Below are 20981 nucleotides of genomic sequence, written 5' to 3'. Positions count from 1 at the left end.
CTGGAAGTAATTTATTTCTTCTCCTGGCCCTCACAGCATTGATCCCACCAGCTTCAGGGTTGGGACACAGCTCTTTGTCCACGTGTCTTTCCTGTCCTCCAGCATCAGGCAAAGCACAGAACAGGCACCGAGCGAATATTTGCTGGCTGTGTAATAGGTACCGTTGGGAGGGTGTTTATTGTGCGTCGTGCCCTTAGTTAATGTCATTCCATCCTGTCGGGTCCCCACGAGACAGTGGACGAGGACAGACCCTGGTGCATGGTAGGTGCGCAGTAGGTGTTTGTTGGGTTAATCTTTCAGAGGAGGAGGGGCGCCTGAGTGGCTCAGTCGGTTATGCGTCTGCCTTCGGCTCAGGTCATGATCCCAGGGTCCTGGGATCAAGCCCCACATCGGGCTCCCTGCTCAGCGGGAAGCCTGCTTCTCCCTCTCCCACTCCCCCAGCTTGTGTTCCCTCTCTCGCTGTGTCTCTCTCTGTCAAATAAATAAATAAAATCTTAAAAAAAAAAAAAATCTTTCAGAGGAGGAGATTGCCTGGTCTAATCCTTTCAGCAGGCTTATATTTTTGTCAAAGGTCCCTGGTGGTGAGTACAGCAGCCTAGAGTGGCCTCTGCGGTGGTCCCAGTAACTGTCATTGTCATTGTTTCTGGGACTGATGGGGTAAAGCTCCCAGCCACTTTGCCTCTGTCAACCATCCATCCTGTGGCCAAAGCCTTGGTTTGTCCCGTGCTGACCGAGCCCACAGCTACAGAGAAGCCATCTACCCCTCAAGGGGCTGGAGGTAGAGCCTGGGGGCTGGACATGAGTGAGACTGTGTCCGCCATGGTGGTGTGGGCCCCAGAGGGAGCCCCTCCACATGCTGAGTGAGCTTGAGCTAGTCACCTTCTGTCCTGACCTCCTGTTAAATACAAGATTTTTATTTTTGACTGTTGTTTTTTTTTTTATCAGCTTTATTGAGGTATGATTCCTTCCATTCAATAAATTGCACTCATTTTAAGGTATGATGATTTTTTTTAAGGTTTTATTTATTTATTTGACAAAGATAGACACAGCAAGAGAGGGAACACAAGCAGGGGGAGTGGGAGAGGGAGAAGCAGGCTTCCCGCGGAGCAGGGAGCCCGATGCGGGGCTCAATCCCAGGACCCTGGGATCATGACCTGAGCCGGAGGCAGACACTTAGCGACTGAGCCACCCAGGCACCCCAAGGTATGATTTTTTTAAGACACAAACAAACACATACTCATGAAATGATCACCCCAATCAAGATAGTGACTAGATCACTTCAGAAAATTTCCTCAGGTCCCTTGGTAATCCTTTCTACCCCTCCCTCCACCCCAAGCCACTACCATTCTGCTGTCACAATTAGTTTAAATGTTCTAGACTTCTATATAAGTGCAATCATACAGTATATACTCATTTTTTGCCTGTTTTTTTCCCATTCAACATGATTATTTTGAAGTTCATCTGTTATTAATGGGTATCAACAATTCGTGTCTCTTTATCATTGAATAGTAAGTATTCCATTGTATGGCTGTACCACAAGCCATGAGTGGTTATTCATTCACCTATTGATGGACATTTGAGTTGTTTCCAGTGTTTTATACTGCTCTCTGGTACTGGCAAGATCCCCCAAGGGCTCCGCAGTGCACAAGGGAGAGTCTCAGGGGGTGGACTCTTCCAACCCAACCCACCCAGACCCAAACCAAGGCAGCTCAGCTGATGGTTCTATCAACTTGGCTTTCTCCTTCAGCCCAGGCCTACATCCTCTAGACTTCAGCAGCTCTGGATTCAAATTCTTCCTTCACCACCTAATAACCATGGTAACTTGGGAAAGCTACTGATTCTTTTGTGCAACTCAGTTTCCTCACCTGTAAAATGGGGGTCATAATAGTACCTACCCCATGTGGCTATTGTGAGGCTTAAGATCATCACATGCCAAATGCTTGCTGACGGCATTCCACAAATGAAGCTTTTTGTTTGAACAAGAAGTTTCACCATTATACAATTTGAAGTTTGAAAACTGAAATCTGAAAAACATCCGATCTCCCTCCTTTTGGCCGTGGCAGACTACAAAAAGTAAAAACGGAATCTCAGCATTGCACCGTGTGGGTGTGAGCGGTTGGTTCGGGTCGCGGTCCTCTCTTGTGTTCTCCTTTAATTAGTGCCAGTCGCCTAAAAACCTCAAGTCTGCAATTTCTAGGGAGTGTCTGTCAGAGCTGATTTTAGATTTCCATGTCCTTAGGGGCTGTGGCTACTTAGTTTAAGTGGACAAGATGAGTTTCCTCATCTGCTACCTAGGATGGGGGAGGTCTACAAATCTCATGAAGGCCTTGAAATAAAATATCAGAGTCTCTGGAAATAAGGATCTATCTCCCCTTGGTCTGCTTATCAGAGGTTCCTAGCATCCCGATCCTTTTAGAGTGGTAGATCCCCAACAGCTAGAAGCCGGCTGTATCTTGGATAAGAACGCAGGCTCTGCAAACGGGTTCAGTCCCAGCCTGGTTTTTCACCAACTGTGTGAACTTGGGCAAGCTGCTTAACTGCCCAGGATCTCAGTTTTCTCATCTATAAAATAGGAATAATAACAATACCTTTTTCTTAGAGTGAAGTGAGTAATGCACACACACAAAGGGTACTCAGTTTGGCTATCCTTACCATCACAGGATCCTAGGGAAGGAGAAGACCTAAGTGGTCATCCAACCCAATGTCCACGTCCCCTAACTCTGATGGGTGGCCCCAGGGCCTGACCTGCACACCATCCCTGATAGGGAGCACCACTAGCAGCTTGTTCTGCCCTGGACAGCTCTGTGAGGGAAGGATCTGGTGTTGAACCCATCCTTACGTTCCTGGCAGTTTTCACGACTGGGGCTGGGTTAGTCCTGCCATGTGGGGCATCAGTCTAGCCCTTCCCTGTGGTGGCTCCTCAGAGGCAGAACATGCTTTTCCTTTCCTATGCCTATCACCCCTCCCTGGCCTACCTCACGAGGAGTATCCCGAATTCCCTCCTCAGCCTTTCCTCAGGGACAGAGCTGGAGTTAACGGACCATCTGGTCACTAGCCTCTTTGTTGATGCCTTCCTGATAGTGGGAGCTGAGAAAACATGGAAAAGGCCAAGCAGTTCTGGACCCCCACCGATCCTATGCCAGCCCACATGGTTCCTGGCTCAGCATGGAAAGAGCTAGACAAGTCCCTCAAACAGAGGGAACCTGGGCAAGTTAACTCCATCTCTCTTCATCTGGGAGATGCGGCTCCAGGTGGCACCTAATCCACAGGTAATACACACAGAGTGCCCAGCAATGCATCTCAAAATTCACATTTTTGAGGACGTGTCCCTGAATCCTACCACTCTCCACTCTGTAGAAGGACCGGGCCTGCCCAGTCAGGCCACACCCACCAGCAGACCTGGCTTTGACTGTGCTCAGTCACTGCCCCTCCCAGGATCCAATTTGGAAATAGCCCTCACCAGGCAGTCGTTTGTGGGTATCTAACTCCTTTTTTGCTCTAGACAGAAGATGTGGTTCCCTCTATGTTCCTGGTAATTAGAGAGGCCAGAAAAGCCATTGAGATGGTAGGAAGGGCTGGAGGGAGAGGTGAAGCCTTCCGGTCAACAGCCGGCTATTAGAAGTTAGGTTTTTGGAGAGTCAAAGGTTATACAAAGATTTTCGGGGTGCCTGGGTGGCACAGTCAGTTGAGAGTGGGACTCTTGGTTTCAGCTCCGGTCTGATCTCGGGGTCGTGGGATCAAGCCCTGCATCAGGCTCCGCGCTCAGCACAGAGTCTCCTTGAATTTCTCTCTCCCTCTGCCCCTCCCCGCCGTGAACTTTCTCTAAAATAAATGAATCTTAAAAAAAAAGTTATACGAAGATTTTTCAGCTGTGCAGGGGGTCGGGGCACGCAGAGGGTCAGTGTCCTGACCCCCATGCTGTTCACGGTCAACTGTATATATAGAAAAACAAAAATGGTTTCCCCATCCATAAATTAGAGATCATTGCATTTATATCACAGGGCAGTTCTGAGAATTAAACAAGATAATCCAGGTAGATCATTTACTACAGCGGCTAGTGTGTAGTAGGCATTCAACGAGCATTAACCATCTTATTAGTATTTTTGTAGCCTGCTTCTTTCACTAAATGTGCATGGCCACGCCTTTATCTCTAATGTCTGTTATCTGGGGCTGCTTCTGCACAGCACTGGCCGAGTTGAAGAGTTGCAACAGACACCATATGACCCACAAAGCCTAAAATGTTTACTATCTTGCCCTCTATAGAAAAATTTGTTGACTCATGATCTAGATCAGTGATTTCGAGCTGTGTTCTATGGAAATCTAAGGTTCCATGCAGGTACCTCAGGAAAAAGAGAGTAGTAGATGGTGGGGCATCTTTCTACCAAGACTACTCCCCTTATTTATTAAAATTAACTAGTTGTTCTACCAAACACTTAAGGAAGAAATTATACCAGTTCTCTACAATCTCTCTTAGAGGATGAAAACAGAAGGAATACTAATTCATACTATAAGGCCAGCAATACCCTAACACCAAGACCAGACAGACATTACAAGGAAAGAAATCTATGGACCAATATCTCTTACAAACACAGATGCAAAAATCCTCAACAAAATACTAGCAAATCAAAGCCAATGATGTCTAAAAAGAATTACAAATCATAACCAAGAGGGATCTATTCTAGGTATGCCAGCCTGCTTCAACATTTGAAAATCACTCAATGTAATCCAACATATCAATAAGCTAAAAAAGAAAAATCACATGATCATATCAGTAGATGCAGAAAAAGCATTTGACAAGACCCAACACCCATTCATGATAGAAACTGTCAATAAATTAGAACAGAGGGGAACACCCTCACTTGATAAATAATATCTACAAAAAACCTACAGCAAACATCCTACCTAATAGTGAGAAACTTAGAGCTTTCCCACTAAGATCAGGTCCAAGATTAGGATGTCCTCTCTCACCACTGCTTTTCAACGTTGTACAGGAAGTTCTTGATAACGCTATAAGGCAAGAAAAGGAAAAAAAGTTACACAGATTGGAAAGGAAGAAATAAAATTGTCTTTATTTACAGATGAATGATCATCCACGTAGAAAATCTGAAAGAGTTGCATTTCAAAGAGCTTCCAGGTTGGTGCACACATCCATGGAATGGAAAGTGGTGCACCCCAACTCCACAGGGATAGAAGCACCTGTGCTTGGGACTCTCCCAGGCCTCTGCCTATGTATCTCTTCATCTGGCTATTCAAATGCATCCTTTATCATATTCTTTAATAAACTGGTAAACGTAAGTTTTTCCCTGAGTTCCCTGTTGTAGTAAATAACCACATCCAAAGGGGAGGGAGTGATGAGAACCTCCAATTTGTAGCCAAATCAAATAGAAGTTGTAGGTCACCTGGGGGTCTACCACAGATCTACTGCTTGGGACTGGCATTTGAGTAGGGGGAGTCTTGTGGGACTGAGGCTTTCACCTCTGGGATCTGATACTATCTTCAGATAGATAATGTCAGAATTGAGTTACATTGTAGGACACTCAGCTGGTGTCAAAGAATTGCTTGCTGTGGGGGAAAAAAAAAAAAACCAAAAAACACAACACCCCACACATCTGATGACCAGAAGTGTCCAAGGTGTTCTGTGTGAATGAGAGGAGAAAGACACAAGAAGGGGGCTGTAGGGTTTTCTAGTACAACCAGATATGGCAAAATGTTAAGATTTGTCAAACCTGCAGGTAGATACAAAGGTTTTTGTTTGTTTTTTGTTTTTTTAATTTTTATTTATTTTTTTAAAAGATTTTACTTATTTATTTGACAGAGTGAGAGAGTAGGGGGAGCAGCAGAGGGAGAGGGAGAAGCAGGCTTCCCACTGAGCAGGGAGCCCGACGCGGGGCTTGATCCCAGGACCCCAGGATCATGACCTGAGCTGAAGGCAGACGCTTAACCAACTGAGCCACCCAGGGGCTCCTGTTTTTTGTTTTTTTAAGCAGGCTCCATGAAGACCAACATGGGGCTTGAACTCACAACCCTGAGACCTGAGCTGATCAAGAGTCAGACGCTTAACCAACTGAGCCACCCAGGGGCCCCAACACAAAAATATTAACTTTATTATCCTCTATATCTTTTTTTGTACATTGAAATATTTCATAAATTAAAAGAAAAAGCACTTGCTATATAAAAATGGAAAATATTGCCAACAGTTCAAAAGGCTATGCAATGAAAAATAAGTACCTGTTCATTTTAGATCTGTGATCCTCCTCCTCACAGAGACACTGCTTATTACCAGTTTCGTATTTATCTTTCAGGGTAGTCTGCAAAAATGTAAGCTTTTTCTTTTTTTTTAATAGATTTTTTTTTTAAGATTTTTAATTTATTTATTTGACAGAGAGAGAGACAGCGAGAGAGGGAACACAAGCAGGGGGAGTGGGAGAGGGAGAAGCAGGCTCCCAGGACCCTGGGATCATGACCTGAGCCGAAGGCAGATGCTTAACGACTGAGCCACGCTGCCCCGCTTTTTCTTTTTTTTTAATTTAAATTCAAGTTAGTTAACATATAGTGTATTATTAATTTCAGGGGTATGCAAATGCAAGCTTTAATAACCAGAAGAGCCGCTCCACTCGGAAGCATACCTACACACATAACTACATCCTAACACATCTGGATACACACACCTACATCCTTACACATCTGGATACACACACCTACATCCTTACACATCTGGATACACACACCTACATCCTTACACATCTGGATACACATACCTACATCCTAACATATTTAGATGTCTGATTCTACTCACCCATGTGGGGAGCAGACCTGCACAATGAGGCCTTCTGTTTGGCCTTTAGGATCCTTTGTGATCCTTTATTTTGGACACTCACTATAAGCCACTCTTCGTTTTCTCTGTCAGTGGACCTGAACCCATATTGTGTGTCTTTCCCAATTGGTGATTATGTGGGCCTCTCTTACTAACTACGATCAGCTTCTCTGGAGAATGATGGCTTATCTCTTTGAAGTGTCCTCCTCAGGCTCCTTAGGATGAAGTTTTCATATGCCAGACAACCCATATTTTAAGTCAGACCATCCCAAACGTGTCCTTAGAATTTGGTGAAAATCAGTCCAGCCATTTTTTTTTTCTTTTTTGTTTTTTTTTTTTTAAGATTTTATTTATTTATTAGAGAGAGAGAGCTCACAAGCACGGGGAGAGGCAGGAAGAGGGAGAAGCAGGCTCCCCGCCGAGCAAAGAGCCCGATGCGGGACTCGATCCCAGGACCCCGGGGATCATGACCTGAGCCGAAGGCAGACGCCTAACCCACCGAGCCACCCACCCAGGCTTTTTTTTCTTTTTTAAAGATTTATTTATTTGACAGAGACAGAGAGAGCACAAGAGGGCGGAGCGACAGGCAGAGGGAGAGGGAGAAGCAGGGTCCCCGCTGAGCAGAGAGCCTGACGCGGGGCTCGATCCCAGGACCCTGGGATCCTGACCTGAGCCGAAGGCAGCCGCTTAACTGACTGAGCCACCCAGGCGCCCCCAGTCCAGCCATTTTCTTATGATATGGTACACAAGTAGATAAGAAGTCACAAGTTTCACTTTATTACATGAATAAATCTCCCACTGCTCCCCCACTCTGACCTTTAGGGGAAAAAAGAGAGAGAGGGAGAAAACTTACAAAACGAGAGCACACTTGACCTTTGTACCTTGCCTTTTTTTCTTACTTATTACTATATCTTGAGATGGTTTTGTGTTTCCTATCAGTCCACACAGTTTTGCCTCTGTATTTATAGTATAAATACTGGTTCAATTTCATTTGTGAATTTACAAATATACAAATATACTTGTATCTTTTCTTTCTAAAACAAAGTCTTAATTTCTGTTAAGCGTAGGGTGACCAACTCATCTTCTTGCCTGGGATTTTTCTCAATCTTATCACTTAAAAGTCCTGTGTCCCGGAAACCCCTCTTCACTTTTGTCCTAAAATGAAATCATTAGCCAAATATTGTCCATCCAAAATACGGATTTTCCTAGGACGTTTGCTATTGTTGACTGTTCCCTCACGCTTTTAGGTGGCCGTGTAGTATTCCGGGGTACGACTTTACCATAACTTTATTAAGCCTGCTTGCTACTAATGGACATTTTGTTTCTTTCTAGAGTTTTGCTGGAACAAACAAGTCTTCCATAAATGTCCTTGCTTATTTGTTCTATAAACTGGTAAATTCCGCATGATAGTTTGTTTTGAGAATGAGCAGGTTTTCCTGCTAAAAACAAAACTCAAAAAGCCATAAGATTAAAGACTCTTTCATCTTGGGCTCTCTGTGAGTCTCTTTTTCTTCAGGTGACTGACTGGGCTAAGGATGAGTTTAAAATGGGTTGGCAGCCAAGGTCTGGGAAAGAAGCCCAGGCACAGGAGAGGCTTCCTGGGGTGCACGAGGGAGAAAAACAGCCCAATGCTGTGCTTCCCAGTGCGGAGGGGGGTGTTTAGCAAGGGCAGTGGGAGAGGAGTTGGCCAGACTTCGAGGGGTCCAATGTTGGCCAGGAGTAGGGCTGAGAGACTGGAGCCATTCAGCTGTGTTCCAAAAAGAGCAGGGAGAGGAAGGGAAAACAAGCCCAGACACACACTGGGTGGCTGCCGGCTGGCCAGGCTTCTTGGTACAACAAGGCCGGTGCCAGGCGGCGAGGCCCAGCCAGCCATCCCCCGGGATCCCACCCCAGACTGGGCAGGGTTAGGTCAGTTCCGCAATTGCTTTTTGGGACTATAAGGAATGGAGTTTTACGGAGTAGGGGATAATTCAGTACTTTTCCAGAGAGATGGGCTACCTGAGCCAGAAAGGTGATTTTCTAGTCATGGGGTGTGTGTGATACATGTGTATCAATGCATCCTTTATCCTTCAAAGGGGCTGCAGCGTCACTTGCCAAAATGTTCTATGCAGGATGCTATTAGTGAAACACCAGATCCAAAAGTCAAAAAAGTTCTGGAAATGGCAAGTCAGTCAAAATCAAGCAAAATTCTTCACTGTGGGGATTCTCAGAGCCTTCACTCTGCTGACACTGTACTTCCTGACTCTTTAAAAGGGAGATGAAGTATACATTGTTTCCTAAACGTTGTGTCCTTGGAATATCCCCTGCCCCCTCAGGGAACACATAGTAACATCTTGACTAAATGGTGTTTGCTAATTCTAGTCCATAGGAAAAGGCAGAAGCCAACAGGCCTACCTGTAAACCATCCAAAACTCTGGGACAGAGGGGGCTATGGAATCTGGCCAGTGAGAGCTATCGGGTTCTGCCGTGTCCTACAAAAAAAGTGTGATGGGCATCTTTTTAAAAAATAATTGACTTTCATGAGCATGAGCGATTCCTCTGGAATTGAGTTAGGAGCAGCCCCACGCTGGTGAAAACAGTTGAGTGAATATGGCAGAAGAGCTTGGGCTTGCTTCAGCCTGCATCTCTGCCTCTCAGTTCTTCTGGTCCCAGAGATTCAGCATCACACTTCACCACAGTGATCTCTGGGGCTTCTGTGTGTGAGGCTCAGCGCACACAGCACCATGGGAGAGATGCCCCACTTCATTATCATCTCCATTGTGTGGCCTCTGTCTGTGACTCCTCCGTGACCTTTGCTGGTGCATTTTGTTAGGTTAAAAGGCAAAGCCATCTGGGAAGAACCATTGCCAAGGTCCTTAGCAACCTCTCTGCCCTGACATCTATGTGGCAAGAGCCAGATTCGGTGTTGGAGGATGGAATGTCCTGTAATAGAGGCTGTGTTGGCCATTCTTTCCCATCCTTGAGTCACTGGATAAGGTTGGTACCTTGTATCTAGGGTCCTTTCTCCTGGAAAGAACTAGAAAATGAAATGCTAAAGAGTCAGAGAGAACTTGAGTCTTCGTTCGCTCTGCCACTAATTTGCTGATTGATACTAGAAAGCTTTTCCTTTCCCCCAGCCTTACGTTCTTCCTCTGTAAGATGAGGTGGTCAGACTATTTCAATCATTTTCTAACTTTCTGATCAGAGGAAGACTTCTGTCAAAGTCTTAAGAGTCATCCCATCTAAAACAGATAAAAGTGCTCTTTAACCAAAGTGTTTTTAAGGTATAACATCATTATATTATGGAAGTGTTTACTATAAAAGTCAGGATAGAGGTGCTTTTAGGAGCAAGTAGTTTGTTGTCATTGGGTCAAGGCATACAGAGGGCTGCAAATTTCTTGACCTGAGTGGGAGTTACAAGTGGTGTTTTCCTTAGAATCTTTCAGTAAACTAGAAAACTGTTACTAATATGTTATAAAGTCAATCACTGAGAACACAACTGTGTCAGTTAGGTTTAGCTGCAAAAGGCACAAACTCCAAAATAAAAGTGGCTTAACAAGATAGAGGTTTATGTTTCCTTCATGTAAATCAAGTCTGAGGTGAGCCGTCCAAGGCACTCAGGTGAACAGGGATGAGCTCAGTGATCATCGAGGACCCAAGGCTCCTTCTCTCTTTTGTCCACCCCCATCTTCAACATTAAACTTCCAATCCAGAGCCCAAGGTGGCTGACTGACCTCCACCATCATGTCCACGTTAGATCCAGCAAGAAGAGGGATGAGAAGAAAGGCATACCTTCTCACTTGAACCCCTAGAAGTAGCACTCACAACCTCTGCTTACATCCCATGACCAAACCTTAATTACAAAGCCTTACCTAGCTGCAAGGGAGGCTGGGGAATGTAGTCTTTAATCTGAGTGGCCATGGACCCGCCCAACTGTAGTTTCCACAACAAAGGTAAAAATGAAAGAGTAGATTTAGGGGGACTACCGGCAGAATCTGCCACAATATATTAATGGATTATGGTTTCTGATGTGTTAAAATTAATGGGTGAGTAATGTGGGTGTCTTTGCTGTTTTTCAGTCATAGTTGTAAATATAGCTTGAGGTATACAAAATGAGATGAATATTAATAGTTTATGGCACTGTAGAAGCACTCAGAACGCAGCTTAAAACCCCCTGAACTAGAAACTCCCTAAGCGCTTTTCCAGCTTTGACATTCTAGAATTCTATGAAAGCCCTGCCCCCTTCTATGAGCTTATGAAGGGCTTTCTCTCTGGGACTGGCAGGGGACTTCTCCTTACTTTCAGGACTGAGAATTGTGCTCATTGTTTCTTCTGAGTCATCACACCCTGGCCAAATATCTTGAAAAGCACCCTGTCATTCAGCTACTTCCCCAGAGGAGGTGTAGTTTACTGAGGCACTGAAATTGCCTGTGAATTAGCTGTGAATTAGCTGCGAGTGGCTCAGACTTCCTCCAGATTTTCAGAGATCTTTATAGTAGAAGGGCCTAGCTTTGGTTCAACTCTTTCATATTTTCAGAGGAAGAGGCACGGATCCAGAGAGGTTGAGAAGATTATCTGAGGTCACCAGCAACTTATAGCAGGGCGGGGCCGCGTACTGACTTGTCCAGATGCTTTCCACCACCACTAATTACAATAGCTTTAATTTAATGTACGTGTCCCATGTGCCAGGCTGTGGGCTAAGCACATCACATGCAAGATCTCATTTAATCCTCATGAAAACTCTGAGAGATAGGTTCAATTTTTTTTTTTCTTTTTTGGTCATTTTACAGACCAGGAAACTGCAACCTCGATTTGCCCAAGGCCTCACTGTTCCTTGGTGTTGGATCAGAGTTCGGACCTAGACAGTGCACCCGCGGAGCCTGCTCTTTGACCTCTATGCTAAGAACGACTGCCTTCGACTAATGGTGTTGGAGTGAGGAGGACAGACTACTACGGAGCAGAAGCACCTCATCACCACTCGGGTATCACATCCGTTCAGACCCCCTTTGCCCCCAGTCTGTGCTCCGTCGGCAGCAGCTTGATGTCTAATTCAAGATGTCTCAGCACAGGGAATAACGTGCCCTGAGGTGTGCATACCAGACTTTCCAGCAGAGCAAGAGCCCATCCCTCAAATTTACCGCGACCACCTGTCCTGTATGTCCTACGCTGTCTGTGTGAGCCATCCTCCAACACTGCAAAGGTGACCAAATGGAGCATCAGGCTCTGCAAACGTCCTGGCCTTAGGTGTGGGGACACATCTCATGACCTCCCCCATCTCTGGACTGTCTTGGGACCTTGCCCGAACGCCTGCAGCAGGTCCCCCTCTGTGACAGGTTTCCGTGTTGTATACGGGGACACCACAGCCCAGGGCCTTTCTGCCTGTTATCACTCACTTTTCCCCTGGGCAAAGGAGCTGAGGAATTGTCCGACCTAATGGACAACAGGAAGCTTTCAGGACTTGGAGCACCATGGAGTTGCTGTGGAGACCTGAGCTGTTTAGCTCACCCCAGCTCTTCAGGTTTCTCCTTGTCCTCCAGCACAGGAAGCTTCTAATCCACTCCAGAGGCCAAGGAAGGATGATGGGATGAGGTAATGGGCCTGAGAGACTTCATCTTCGAGAAGGTTCTGGAAGGGCCCAGGGGCTGAAGGTATTGTTTTTGTCCTTAGGCGGACCACCTTTCTGAGAGGAATGTTGGTGGGGGTTGCGCATGCTGGGCAGCCCCTTCAGAGGACGGGGGGTTGGGACAGTGAAAGGCCATCAGCATCACTGACCTGTCTCTGTCAAGAGCATAACCCTGGAAAATCCCAGAGCTTCACATGGCCCAGTCTGTGCAGAGTCCCAGTGGAAGAAAACAAAGTCCCACAGTCACAAGTCATTTTTAGAAGCTCTATAATCTTTACTTCTGTATCTCTAAGAGCATTAAAAAGGATCTAATTAATAATCCATACAAAATCCATTTCTGTTCTGTCAGATTCCTTCATCTCTTCATTCCTATTGCCTAACTGCCAGGAAACTGCAAAACCCCACACATGGGACCTGTGGATTTTTGCCTCTTCCTTCCTTCCTATTAACTAAAAAAAACACCTCTTTAGCACTTCTTATTTTGAACTAGCCATTGATTCACAAGAAGTTGAAAAGACAGTAGTACTCAGGGGTCCCATGTATCCTTTACCCAGTGTCCTACAATGGTCACATCTTACATAATTCTTTCCTCTTAAATTTTAATAGCTCATCTAATCCTTGCAACAACTCCATGAGATCACTATTCTCATGACCATTTCACATAAGAAGAAACTGAGTCCCAGAAAAATTAAATACATTGTTCAAGATCCTTAGCAATTTGGTGCAGAATTAGGACTTAGAATCAGATTTCTTGACTCCAGAATTTGTCCATGCTTACATGAATTCTTTTTTTTTTTTTTTTTTAAGAGAGAGGGAGAGCACGCACATCAGTGGAGGAGGGAGAGGGAGAGAGAGAGGGTCTTACACAGGCGCCTCAGAGCCTGACGTGGGGCTGGATCTCATGACCCTGAGATCATGACCTGAGCCGAAATCAAGAGTTGGACACTTAACTGACTGAGCCACCCAGGTGCCTCTATAATAATTCTTCCCCCATCCCCTCCCTCCTGACCCTCTCCAGGAAAGAGGAAAAATTCTAGAGGCCCAGCCCCTGAAGGAATGTAGTTCTTCACATGCCTCAAAAGAGTAAGGGCCAGAGTTTGCTAAAAGTTGGAGGAGCCTCCCCTACATAACTTGGCTGTGGAGTCATCAAAATTATGCCTGTGACTCAGACAGCAGCTCCAGACACTGCTTCAGCCCCTTTCCGAAGCTGGAACCAATTTTCTCCTCCCCTTAAGGCTGCTCCTTGCCTGGTATCTTTCTTCCTCTCTCCCAGCCTGCTTTGATGTTTCTCTATAGCCAGAGGGTGAGTCTCCTCTGCCACTAAGGTCATCTCCTTTCTCTTAAAGGTCTCACTGTGGCTCACCTTGTCTCATAGACAACGAGAAATGGCTCTATGCCTGCTGAATAAACGTGAGACCTCCTCAGAGCCAGAAATCTGGTTTCTTCTCTTGAAAGCGACAGGAAACCCAACCCAAAAGAGCAGAAGCAAAAAGGGATTGATCGGCTTCTGTTAGCAAGAAGTTGAGAACAGGGCTGTATACCACATAAGGATTGCCCTCGGCTGTGGGTCACAGAAACGCGATTCCAAAAGGTTGTATTTCACTTGGCAAAGCACTGGGCCGTCTTGGGATGCTGCAGAGTAGAAGTCCACGGTGCTGCCACAGCTGCTTGGGTCAGCCAGCCCTGGTGGCCCGCACACTCCCGTCTGCAACCCCAGAAGAAAGGGGACAACGGACGAAGTCTCCCTGCACAGGCTTCCCCAGAAGCCCCAGGCACTGACTTATGCTGCAGGTCGTTGGCCAGAAGCAGGTCACATGGCCTCCCTGCACTGCCACGGAGTCTAGGAAGTGGAGTATTTGGGGTTGGACATAGAGCTCCCTGAGCAAAACTGAGGGTCTGTTGATGAGTCAGCAAAAGAGCAGACAAGTCACGGCGTCTGCCCCAGGCCGGTTTAGGGGCCCAGGCCAATGTCCCAGGGCCAATCTCTATCTCTGTCTCTGTCTCTCTCCACTTTGTCCTCCTTCACGTGGGCTTCTTGCTCATGCAGGCCTCCGTGTGAGCTCAGGAAGGCTGCCGCTACTTTTGGATCTGACCTCCACTCCTAGTCCAGCCCAGGAGGAAAAGGCCAGATTCTGTGTTGCATTCCACCTCGTGTTCCTCCCTGAAACTGTTCCTGCGGCCGTGGAGAATGGGATGGCTTAGCCTAGTCTCATGCTCTTTTTTTAAAGCTGGACTAAGAGTGCAGGAGAAGGTATTACCCGAGAAGGAAATGAAGGCGTAGTTCCCAGAGAAGTGGAAATGGATGCTGGTGGCCCCAAATCAAACCCAACAAATCATAAACAAATATTCTCCTGCCAAACCTCAGCATCCTTATGTTCAGAGATTCTTAAATCATGAAGGTGTGGGAGAGATTCCTAAACATTTGATTAAAATTTCATGTTTTAGATCAGTGGTTCTCAAAGTGTGGTCCAGGGTACCTGGGGGTCCGTTTGAAGGTCCAAACTATTTTCATACTACTACTAAGATGTTGTTTGCCTTTTTTATTCTCCTGCTCTCACAAGTGTCCAGTGGAGTTTTCCAGAGGTTACGTGACACGCAGCTCTGACACCTGATAGGTTTGCACATTCTTGTGTTTTAAAAAAGATCTTAGCTTGAATTTCGAATGCAGTAAATATTGATGTTTATAGCCCACTAAATGAAAGTTCTTTAAGGGCCACATTAATTTTTAAGAAAATAAAGGGGTCCTGAGACCAAAGGTTTGAGAACCATTGTGAAGGGTAGCAGAACACACCACCCCACATCACTGTGGCCTATTTTGAAGTAGCATATTTCTACTACCCTTTAATGTTTTAGATATTTAGTTTACTTGAAAATCTCAAATAAGACACTCTTAAATCTTAAGTAAAGTCACATAAGTTGGTTTTTTTTTAAGATTTTATTTATTTATTTGACAAAGAGAAAGAGAACATAAGCAGGCAGAGGGAGAGGGAGAAGCAGGCTCCTTACTGAGCAGGAAACCCGCCCTGGGGCTCAATCCCAGGACCCTGGGATCATGACCCAAGCCGAAGGCAAAAGTCCAACCAACTGAGCCACCCAGGCATCCCTACATAACAAGTTTTACCACATTCTAGGCCCTCATCGGTTAACTTTTCCCATCAGTCAGGTTTAACTGCAAGTGACAGAAAACCAAAAGTAGCAATGTCTTATGTAAAAATTTGTCTTGCTCTCATATAAACAAAATGTGGAAGAAAGTGATCAAGGGCTAGGACAGTGGCTCCATGATCACAACCACCTAGATTTACTCTATTTTGTTGCTCTGCCACACTCAGCTTGGGGGTTAAACCTCATGTTCCAGATAGCTGCTTAAACTCCACCCACCCCAATTACATTCTGTCAGCAAGACGTTTCCAGAAATTGCATATGGTACCACTGCTTATACTCTTTTGGCCAGAACATAGTCATGCGGCCTACCCGCAAAGGAGTCTGAAAAATTCAGTTTTTCAAATTCAGTTTGTCATATACCCAGTTAAAATCGGAGTTTTTATTCCCAAGAAAGAAAAGTATATAAAATATCAGGGGTCAGCTATGAAGTTAACTTGTTTGTGCAGACCGTGGAATAAAATTTCTCCTCTATTCCCTGTTTAATTGCAAAATATCCTCTGTTTCAAAGCGAGCTGTTTAAAAATGGTGACCATTTTCAACTATATCTATTATCTCTTCAAGTTGGTATTTTTCTCAATATCAGAACAATAAATTATTGTTCAGTGAATTGGCTGCTGAAGCTGATTCAAGTCTGCAATTGTCATCCAAAACCCAGCTTCAGTTTCAAGTTTTTGTGATCATCAATGCCTATTCTTCTCTTTGGCTGGTTTTAAAACAAAAATAAAGCAATATGTTTAAAATCATAAAATAAACTTATTTTGAAAAAAACACTACTTTTATTTATTTTTATAATGCGATCCTGTGTCTAATTTCATTTGGAATTGGGACATATTATTAATGAATTTGATAACAATGATCTTCTGAAGGTCCCAGGGCAGAAGATGTATTTTGCCTAGCTTTCACTGTATTCTGAAGCATTTTACACTTGATCTTAGCCAAAAGGCCAAGAAGTGATGTATTCTTAAGCATTTTGAATTTGAATGGCTTGAGATAGGCCAGGTATTCTCAGCTTTACCACAGGCTCCACCCCACCCTTGTGAGTTAAACTTCCTACTTACAAAATCTTAAGGTTTGCCTGATTTCTGGAGGCAAATGAAATGCCTATCAGATTATAACACAGAAGGGACTTGCCTGAAGTCCAACAAGGAGGGCTGCCTGGCTGGCTCAGTGGGCAGAGCATGTGACTCTTGATCTCAGGGTCATGAGGTGGGCATAGAGCTTACTAAAAAAAAGAAAGAAAAAAAAAAGTAATAGTAAAAAAAAAAAAAAAGAAGAAGAAAGAAAGAAACAGTTAAAGTCCAGCAAGGATTTGTTGAACTTGGGAGAAACCAAGAAGTGGGTAAGTGTTCTTACAGAGAGTAATCACAAAGTATGAATCAGGCACAGGTCACATAAAAAGATAATGGTGGTGGTTGAGGTCAGGTGTTGGAGAGTTTTGGAGGTGAGCTGAGAATACTGGTCTTGACCACGTGGGTGATGAAAAAACCACTGATGTTGGAATTTCAGAGTTTAGAATTGTTAGGGAGTTTCTGGGGAGTGCCTCTTTAAATCCAAGGTAAAATAATCTGTTCTGGGCAGGAGAGTAGAGCACTTTTTTAAAACAAGGCAGATAGGACCAGGTTAGTACTAATGGAGAGAAGGGCTAGGTGTGTCTGCCCAAGGGACTGGGAAAGTCTTCGAGAAAAACAATGGGGCAGATCTAGCCCAGCATCTGCAGGGATGGCCATTAGTATTTTAATGAACACACATAAACAAGAATTTGATTGGTTTCTTGAGAGTTCTTTTTTTTTTTAATTTATTTATTTGTCAGAGAAAGAGAGAGAGCGCGTGCACAAGCAGGGTGAGCAGCAGGCTCCCTGCAGAGCAAGGAGCCCGATGCAGGACTTGATCCCAGGACTCTGGGATCATGACCTGAGCCGAAGGCAGACGCTTAACCGACTGAGCCACCCAGGTGTCCAGGTTTCTTAAGAGTTCTAAGCAAAGTTGCTTGGGCATTCAACCTAGAGAATGACTCAGGAACCATAAATTGAATGAGCAAAGGCACGGTTTGCTGGGTCCTCTGGGGAGTCTGGGAGCAGGGGTCACAGATAATCAACAAGAAGGTCACCCTCCAGGGCAAGCCTAGGAGCTGCTTTCTGGGTCTGCTGAGCTGGACTGGGTGGACAAGGGGTACTGAAACCACTGCCTTTTACTGAGCCTTTTTCATGCACCAGGCATTGTGCTAAGCCTTTTACGTGAATTATCTCCCCGAATCTTCTTAACTGCTATATGGGGATAGATAGCATTATCCCTATAATACAGAGAATAAAACTGAAATTGAGAGGCTAACACATTTTTTTTGGACTGATTCCTCTTGATGGGGTTAGTTAAAAAGCATAACTGGATTTCTTTCTTTCTTTTTTTTTTTTTTTAATTTTATGTATTTATTTGACAGAGAGAGACACAGCGAGAGAGGGAACACAAGCAGGGGGAGTGGGAGAGGGAGAAGCAGGCCTCCCGCCGAGCAGGGAGCCCGATGCAGGGCTCGATCCCAGGACCCTGGGATCATGACCTGAGCCAAAGGCAGACGCCTAACGACTGAGCCACGCAGGCGCCCCATAACTTGATTTCTTTATGTTGTCTCTTCTCAGAGGAAATAGGAAAATTCCCTATGTTTATTCTAGTACTCAGTTAGATAGGAAGGGCAGTGGGGCTTGACTCCTTCTCCAGTCACAGCACCCTGATTTTCCCCTGGGGGACCCCTCCTCCCACTGCTAGCACCTGTGGGGATGGGAAGGCCCTTCCCCAGCTGCAGGACCAGAATGCCCCTCAGTGTGGCCGATCTGAGCATCGCATGCCCTGGTGGCAAGGAGGCTACAGCTGCTCCCTCAGCTGTTCAGAAGTGCAGGCGGTCTGGGGAGGAGGTCAGGACATTGAGAAGGCAGGAGCTCTGGGAGAAAACGGCCTCATATTCCTTCCAAAATGTACCACTAGGCCAGTGTCTATTTTCAGAAGAGCTAACATATGGGGCGCCTGGGTGGCTCAGTTGGTTAAGCAGCTGCCTTCGGCTCAGGTCATGATCCCAGGGTTCTGGGAGCCTGCTTCTCCTTCTGCCTGCCGCTCCGCCTGCTTGTGCTCTCTCTCTCTCTCTCTGACAAATAAATAAATAAAATCTAAAAAAAAAAAAAAGGAGCTAACATGCTCTTGGCAATGGCGGATTGCAGCTAGACCATGAGGTGCATCTGGGAAAGCAGGCACTAAGCCCAGGTGCATCGCAGCATGAAGCACAGTGCACAGTAAGTGTTTAGGAGATGATTGCCGGTCAACTGAATGTGCTGTTAGACACCTTGATCACTTACTGAATCACAGCTTGACCTGATTGGAGAGATCCCGGAGGTCCTGGAGTCTGATGACTCTCATCTCGCGGAAGAAGAAACCAAGGCAAGGGGATTCCCGGTGAGACCAGCACCGAGTGAGAATTGGGTCCTGGGCCTCCCGCCCCTTGGTCCAGGGCTGGCTTTATAACACCAGAGCTTCTCAAGGTCAGAGTTTGCCACATTTTGTTCCCAAGGGTATTTTAGCATGAAATTGCACGGAATCCACAGATAAGGAAATTATCTCCCTTTAAAATCTTTTCCAAGCCTTCCAATCACATCAAGGAGAAAAGTCTTAGTTTGGAGCTATTGAATTGCTAACACCTTTCTAGCACTTGCTAAGCGTTGTTTTAACAGCAAGGGAGTCAACCTTAGGCTAAGAGCCTTCACAAGCAACAGAATTTAATTTAATATTGTTATCTTAAAGTTTCATGGAAATATTCAAGCATGCTTCAAAGCAAAGAGAATAATCTCTAACCTCCCATGTGCGCATCACCCGACTTCAATGACTCTCCACATTTTATCAAGGTTATGTTACGTACCAACTCCGTCACACAGTTTTTCAGGAATATTTCAAAACAAATCTCATACATGATATCATTACACCCATAAATAGTTCAGTATGTGTCGCTAGCAGATAAGGACTTTCTTTTCAAACTCGCTACAATTTCTCAGCTCACCTAACACTGTTGAAAGTAACTTATTATTTTTTTTAAAGATTTTATTTATTTATTTGACAGAGAGAGAGAGAAAGCGAGAGCAGGAACACAAGCAGGGGGAGTGGCAGAGGGAGAAGCAGGCTTCCAGCTGAGCAGGGAGCCCGATGCAGGGCTCGATCCCAGGACCCTGGGATCACGACCCGAACCGAAGCAGATGCCTAATGACTGAGCCACCCAGGCGCCCTGAAAGTAACTTCTTAATATCACCCAATACCCAGCCTATGTTCAAATTTTCCAGATTCTCAAAAATGTTTATTTACATTTGGTTGATGTGATTAAGATACAAAGAAACCCACACACTACACTTTATTCTTTTTTTTTAAAGATTTTATATATTTTATTTAGAGAAAGAGAGAGCATGCAAGCAGGGGGAGGGCCAGAGGGAGAGGGAGAGAGAGAATCCCAAGCGGACTCCCTGCTGAGCGCGGAGCCCGACTTGGGGCTCTATCCTACAACCCCAAGATCATGACCTGGGCTGAAATCAAGAGTCGGACCCTCAACTAACTGAGCCACCCAGGCGCCCCTACACTTTCTTCTTATGTCTCATTTAATCTACTGGAGTTCCTCCCGGCCACACATTGCGGCCCCCCCCACCTCTTTTCATGCCATTTATTTAGTAAAGATACTATGTATTTATCCTGTAGAATTTCCCACATTCTTGATTTGCCTGGTCGGATACTTGTGGTGATTTTATTTTATTATTATTTTAAAGATTTTATTTTTAAGTAATCTCCACACCGAACATGGGGCTTAAACTCACAACCCTGAGACCAAGAGTTGCATGCTTTATGGACTGAGCTAGCCAGGTGCCCCTTGTGGTAATTTTAAATATGTTCCTCTATCCCTTTGTATTTCTTGTAGAGTCAGATTCAGATGGGTACTGAAAGTGGCTCCTGAGGAACAGAATCTTAAAGATGGGTTTTCTGAGTTGATTTTCTGGTTGGATTAGATTTAAAGGCACTCATGACCTTGTTTCCAGGCTAAAGGGGATACCTGTAGTCCATGGAATGTGGTGGCAAAACAGTTACTCAAACTATTAGCTACAGATTGCTATAATCAAGTACCTGTAGAAGGCAAGGCTCTGAGCGACTGAGCATTTGCTGTCCTACAATGTCTTAGAATAAGGAATGTAATGCAGTGGATTGGTTTCTCCTAAGGGTGCTAAAAAAGGGAGGAAAAGAAAATCCTGAGCTCAGGGCTGCTGATTTCCCAGCTCAGATGACTGGAGGCTTTCATTTAACTTTTTATTTTATTTTATTTTATTTTTTTAATTTTTTTATTGTTATGTTAATCCCCATACATTACATCATTAGTTTTAGATATAGTGTTCC

The 20981-nt window shown here is 45.0% G+C and overlaps 1 protein-coding gene across 1 annotated transcript in view; it reads right to left on the bottom strand.

Annotated features, from left to right (window-relative positions):
• Positions 1-3789: 3789 nt before the first annotated feature.
• Positions 3790-20981, bottom strand: part of SLC36A1 (solute carrier family 36 member 1) — a 253508-nt gene continuing 236316 nt past the window's right edge. The window contains exon 11 of the mRNA XM_032395251.1: positions 3790-5007. Coding sequence (XP_032251142.1) covers positions 4874-5007 — 134 coding nt within the window. The 3' untranslated portion in view covers positions 3790-4873. The remainder of the gene's footprint in view (positions 5008-20981) is intronic.

Source organism: Phoca vitulina, unplaced genomic scaffold, assembly GCF_004348235.1.
Source record: "Phoca vitulina isolate PV1807 unplaced genomic scaffold, GSC_HSeal_1.0 scaffold83, whole genome shotgun sequence".
Classification (NCBI taxonomy): Eukaryota; Metazoa; Chordata; class Mammalia; order Carnivora; family Phocidae; genus Phoca; species Phoca vitulina.
This window is presented reverse-complemented; position numbering and strand designations above follow the sequence as displayed.